Below are 6,264 nucleotides of genomic sequence, written 5' to 3' on the forward strand. Positions count from 1 at the left end.
CCACCAGATCTAGAAAAAAAGTTTAACTTTAAATGTTGCATGCACTTAGCCACAGCTTGCACCTTGTTAAAGATGTAACTGCTATGCAGAAAGTAAATCTCATGTCAAAACCGATTATTTGTAAAATATATCAAAATAAACCATCAGGTAATAACATTTGGTCATTGATTAGGAAGAGCGAAACACATATGTTCTTCTTTTCCCATTGCGCTGTTGCTGAGACCTGAGCCTTTCAGTAGGTTTAAACTCCGAGCTGTTTTCTAAGTCGATGTTTCCTTATGAGCAGTGTGAAAACAGTAACTGTGGGGGATTTTACAAAACGTACTTCTGTAATTTTGGGATCATATTTTACCTTCCATGTTCAAAGCCGAGCCTTCGGCGTCTGTATACCCGTGAAAGACAAGAGAGGTGTTTTTATTGAGTGTGTAGACGCTGACACAACATTTTGTAAGCGCTCGTGTTGATAGATTGATAATCACCTCGTCGGACCATTAATAACTACACAGTTTTTTCATTGTTAGTCAAGTTGTGAGTTTTGTCATTAAGGAAAAGGCCCTCAGGCACCTGGCAGTAGTGGTTCTGGATAAACAGCTTATGGGATCGAGTGCAAGGGATTTTACTGCTGGAATGTTTTGAGATTAGAGACCAGAAGTTAAAGAGAGAAAGAGAGAGAGAGAGAGACATGGGAGAAGGTGGTGTTGTCTGACCTGTGGGCTGTGCCGAGGGCAGGTGAGCGCTGTGGGCTGACGGGACGATGGAGGAGAGGTAGAGGAGAAGGCAAAGTGCCATCATCCCAGCCACGGGCCGTCGTGGCCCAGGGTCCTCGCCACGGACACCAGATTCACACATCTTCCACAATCTTACACATGATGTCAATGTAGTGCTGCCACACACACACACACACACACACAATCAAGCACTGTCACACAGGTGTCCCCTGTCCAGTTGCCACCTGAAACACACAACACCATACAGATCATACTTAATAGTCAATAAAAAAGATATGAGTAAATGCAAAAAAAAAAAAAAAGAAAATAAAAGAAAACTCTCTCATCATTTATTAGGTGAAAACTCTTAAATGTTATAGCGCTTAAAAATAAACATTCTGAACTGCTTGCCGGTTATGGGACACACTGTTAGAGAACGTCAGCGTTAGGGATTTGCTGAGGTGGAAATAACTTTAGTGCAGTGTGATGAGAAAAACAAGGTGATAATTGCTTGCACTGCATCAAAAATGAAATGATTTGAGTTTCTATGTCTAGTGTCGGTTTATACTAGTGGATTTGCTGTAAATGCTTACTTTTTTTTGCTCTCACACCCACACACCCACACACGCCCTTGTTCTGCTCTGAAACATGTCTTTTGCTGGGCTAACACAAACACACTTATCTCTGTAAAGAAAACACACGTTCCCTTCACACTAGGTAGCCTTTGTGTGTGTGTGTGTGTGTGTGTGTGTGTGTGTGTGTGAGAGCGAGAGAGTGAGAGCGAGAGAGAGAGAGGTTACGCCTTTCCACATACAAAGTTTACATTAGTAACAATAAAAAGAATGTAAAGTACTCAAAAAAGAGAGCATACAGAATCACATACACACAGACACACACAAACACTATGTTGTTCTGCTTTCGCATGTCACAGAGCTATGTGTTGTCTTAAACATCAACTCCTGTTATTTTTACCTTGGCTTACACACACACACACAGATAAATACACAAGGTTTATTTTCATGTTAAATGCTGGTGTTTTATTGAGGACAACCTCGGATGACACACAAACACTCCTTTTTACTCTGTCCTGTGGAGTACAGCCTATTTATTGGTCAGTATCCATACTGAGGTGAGGTCTTGCCCAGAGGGAAAACACACACACACACACACACACACACACACAATCCATGTATTGAGCAACAGCATATTTTCTTTGGCTGGTAAAGCAGTAGAGGATCCAGTGCTGTAGAGTGATATTGTATCAGGTTGTGTGTGCGTGCGTGTGTGTGAAGGGTGTATCTGTGGAGTCTATCTGCTCTGTGTATTTCTGGAGCGTGTCAGTCTGGCGTGTGTGAGTGTGTGTGATTCTGGCATGGGCTCCTGGAGTCTCCTGTATCTTACAGTAACACAGGGATCATGGGTCTTGGCTGACAAAGTGGTGTGCGCTCCAAAGACTCCCAAAGCCCCTACCACTGCTATTTTCCTTATTGCAGAAACAAAGTGCCCATATAAAGTACTGCAAGTGAGGTGTGCAATAAAAAGGGCAGCGACAGGTTACAGCTCCGGCGGCTGGATCCAGTCTTTAACACCACCTCTCAGTCAGGGTGAGAGACAGTAAAGCACTAGCTTTGCCTTTAATGTAGTTTATAACTTAGCAGCATAGTCTAAACACAGAGAAGTGTGGTGAGGCCTGGCAGACCCATATAACTGATTAGCAGTATTGCAAATTTACTGTGTAGCAATGCCTGGATTTCAGCTCAGTTCTTATCTATGCAAGAGATTTATTAAGAATTTGATTTGAGCACTGAAAGGCAAATCTTTCTGGCTGAGCCGTTCCGTGTTCTGCGTTTTTCACTAGCTGTTTCTCTCCGAGTCTCTGACTGGTTTGTGAGCTGAATCAAAGAGAAATATGCATGAAAAACAAGCTCATACCAGGCTAAAACAGACAAGCCCTGCAAGCTGCACTGAGATGCTAGGCTGCCTGGCACAGATAAATGTTTGTGCATCAATGCAGCTGTAACTATTTAGTGGTAATAACTGAAGCATTTAAAATATGTATACAAAAATTTAACTGCTTGAGTCTGGGCTCTAAATATTATGTGATGGCTGAGGCTTTCATGTTTTTTAGAAGTCAAAACCAAAGCCCATCACATGCTAGTCACATTCTGCATTAAAAAAAAAAAAAAAAAAAAGCTAATAATTAAGCAGGCTAATACAGCCTGACCAGACCATGTCTCGTATTTAACACAGAGATTAAGCAACAAGAGCAAATGAGGGACGGGAGAGAGCTCGAGACAGCGTAGGTAATCCTTTCCTACTCAGCCTCTCCTGTAGCATGTGTGTGTGTCTACAAATGCGTATGAGCTGCACACTGTATTACAGGCATCATAATCCATTTTCTCAGAATGACATTTTTTTTAAATCAAAGGGAGAAAGTGGCCATGAATGACTCTACTTTTTCGAGGGAAAAAAACCCACATTTACACAAATGACAAAGAACTCTTTCATGGAGCGGACCTAAGGCTGTTCGCTTTTTACAGGAAACATGCATGTCATTGGATCTTTTAAGTGTGTCTACAAACATATTCAAACGTTACAGATACGTGTACGTGCTACTGAACATTGAGCATGAGAATGTGAACAGAGGCTGATTAAAACCAGGATGAGCCTGAAACAGACTGACAACGAGGGGAAGAAAAGGGTTTAATCAGTGACTGCTCAAGAGTGCTGCTAAGTTCACCGTCTGAGTTCCTCCCCGAGCATCCTGACACGCATTGATTTTAAGTCAGACCCAATTCTGAAGCTGCTCTTGTAAGCTCTGTCGCAGTTAATAAGTGAGAGTCGATAAAGATATCTTTTTTTTTTCCTCTGAGAGACAGGCCCAGTTTTATATAGTGCACATTCACACCAACAGTTAGTCTAGTATGTAGAATGAACCTCTGGATTACAGACTCTGGATAGTCTAATGGAGTAACTGTGCGTCTCAGTATGAGAAAATACGTCAAAATGTAGTCATGTACTGTAATAGCACTGAGGACAATCTCATCCATAACTCAATAGAGAGCTCATTGCATGAAGGAAACTGTAGCCACCTATTGACCATCTTCCTAATATAGGATCGACACTAATTATATTGACCATGAAATGTAATAAACCCACGTTTTATCCATTGCATCTTGTGGAGAAAAAGATAGTATTGGCTACGTGTGGCTTTATATATATATATATATATATATATATATATATATATATATATATATATATATATATATATATATATATATACAGAGAGAGAGAGAGAGAGAGAGAGAGAGAGAGATAAACGGAGTGAGTTCGCAGGTGGTTAATGATTCCCGCTGGCGCCCCGTTAACACCCCGCGAGACGTTAAACGCAATTTAATGCGCAAAATTGGTTTCAGATGTCCACTGCGTAATGGGCGCAAATGGACACGGAGTGACTGGACTACCTTCAACCCCAACAATACACGACCAGCTGCTGTGTGACCCCTGAAGAAACATCGATAACGGTTTTTAATCACTTTATATATTTATTTATTTACTTCAAAAATTGCGTCATACAGCAGCTGCTAGTCCGTCATCACATCGTGACTTCGGCACAAACAGTGGTGTGCTGTGATTTCTGAACTTCTCGGCGCAGAAGGAAAACTGGACAGTGAATTAAACACGAAGGGTTTTGACATTTGCATAGCCAATTAAATGTTCCACTATGACAGGAGGCGAAGTACAAAACAGCACATTACCATATAGGACAGAATAGAGCTCTATGTCAGCGTTGTTAATGTCTCGTACAGCTGGATGTTGCCATAAGCCCCCGAACAGCACGCGCATGAACTGTGTCTCACGTGTTAAGCCTGGAGTTGGTCGGCTATATATTTTATTTCCCAGACAAATTCAGAACTAACACGCAGTTTTCATTACTGAATCCATGAAGAGACAGAGTGCGTGAGAGGAGCAAGAGACACCGGCAGGTACGCGGACTCCGTATCGTCACAGTGCGCAGACTCGGAGCGCGCGCAGCACCTGACCCTCTGTCACAGTGCTCACTGATGGCATGTCTGAAATTGTATCCTTTACACCATATAGTGCACTATTTACTCCATACAGTGCACTAGTCACACCATATAGTGCACTATTTTCACCATATATGGCACTATTTACTCTATACAGTGCACTATTTACAGCATATAGTGCACTAGTCACACCATACTGTGCACTATTTACACTATATAGTGCAATATTTAGGGAGATAGCATGTTGGTGCAAAAGTATATTGGAAAAATAATTTCTAGACCGTTTGCAAAAACGTAACAATATTGATGGTACAGCTTAGAATTATTACCAATAAAAAACAGGATTGCACATTTTTTAGGGAACAGGGAGTACAGTAGTATTTCGGAAACAGGATACGTTTCGTTTGGCTCTGATTAGATTGTGCAGCTTGAACTACGTAAAACTCAACCGACCTGTCTGAGGTGTGAACGGGAAAAGTTAAAGAATAAAGCAGCCAGAAAACAAGCAAGAAACAATAAGTGTGTCAACATCATCATCAGCAACAACAAGGTCAATAATAATAATAATAATAATAATAATAATAATAATAATAATGATGATGATGATGATGGTGGTGATTATACTAACACTATTAATGCTATCATTAACAACAATAACACCACCAACAATATTAAAAATGATAATCACCCAAATATCTTCTGTGTTGTCAGTAATCCTGAACTATTAGAAAAGTCTCTAACTCGCACAGCTGCTTGTTAAGAAGGTGAATAGTCCAGTTGGTCCGTCAGGATCAGCCGTGTTCAGCTCTTCCTTATAGGCAATCCAAATAAAGTTCAGCTCCTCTGTGTGTGTTGTGCGCGTCTAAGTTACAGTCCACCTCGTCCCTGTAAGCGGAGGTGATGTGTCTCTCTACTCGGGCTCCTCTGTGTGAAACTACAACACTCACGAACTCCCGCTAAACAGTTTGGAGCTCCGGACTCTGGAGGGGGAGGAAGGGGGGGTAAAAAATTAGCCCGGATCGGATTTCAAACCGCGTCCCCGCTGTGAGAGCTGCGCTCGCCGCCTGTCGCTCTTCTCCTACTGAGAGAGGTAGAGAGAGAGAGAGACTCCGCACTTGGGGGTGGGGCCACGCGAGAGCCACGCCCACAACACCCAGAACACTCCATCAGGATCTCACCTCACCGTGCGCCCCCTGTCTAATGAGCCGAGACCGCCACACACACACTCACACTCACACACACACACACACACACACTCACACACACACGCACACGCACAAGCACACGCAGCAACACACGCACACACACACGCGCACACGCACGCACGCACACGCACACATACGTTCAGAAACCGTGAAGAGCGGCGGCAGGAAAACAGTTAAACAGTCTGGGAGACAATCAAGCTCATATAAAACAGAAACAAGGCACAACTTGTGTTAGTGAGCAGTATTAAAAACAAAGACATTTTATTTATATAAGGTGTATAAAAGATGCATTACCACAGCTCTTTCAGAAGCCCTACTAAA

At 42.3% G+C, this 6,264-nt stretch overlaps 1 protein-coding gene across 7 annotated transcripts in view; it reads right to left on the bottom strand.

Moving 5' to 3' along the window:
- The window catches only part of fgfr3 (fibroblast growth factor receptor 3), a 36,254-nt gene extending 30,452 nt beyond the window's left edge, over nt 1-5,802 (bottom strand). For 6 of the 7 annotated variants that reach the window (XM_060872243.1, XM_060872242.1, XM_060872241.1 and 3 more), the window contains exons 1-2: nt 5,427-5,802; nt 708-952 (exon numbers count right to left, since the gene is read on the bottom strand). In XM_060872243.1, coding sequence (XP_060728226.1) covers nt 708-849 — 142 coding nt within the window. In that variant the 5' untranslated portion in view covers nt 850-952; nt 5,427-5,802. The remainder of the gene's footprint in view (nt 1-707; nt 953-5,426) is intronic. The other variant, XM_060872238.1, reaches the window with a different exon arrangement.
- Between the last annotated feature and the right edge of the window lie 462 nt (nt 5,803-6,264).

This window comes from Tachysurus vachellii, chromosome 6 (assembly GCF_030014155.1).
Source record: "Tachysurus vachellii isolate PV-2020 chromosome 6, HZAU_Pvac_v1, whole genome shotgun sequence".
NCBI classification, from domain to species: domain Eukaryota; kingdom Metazoa; phylum Chordata; class Actinopteri; order Siluriformes; family Bagridae; genus Tachysurus; species Tachysurus vachellii.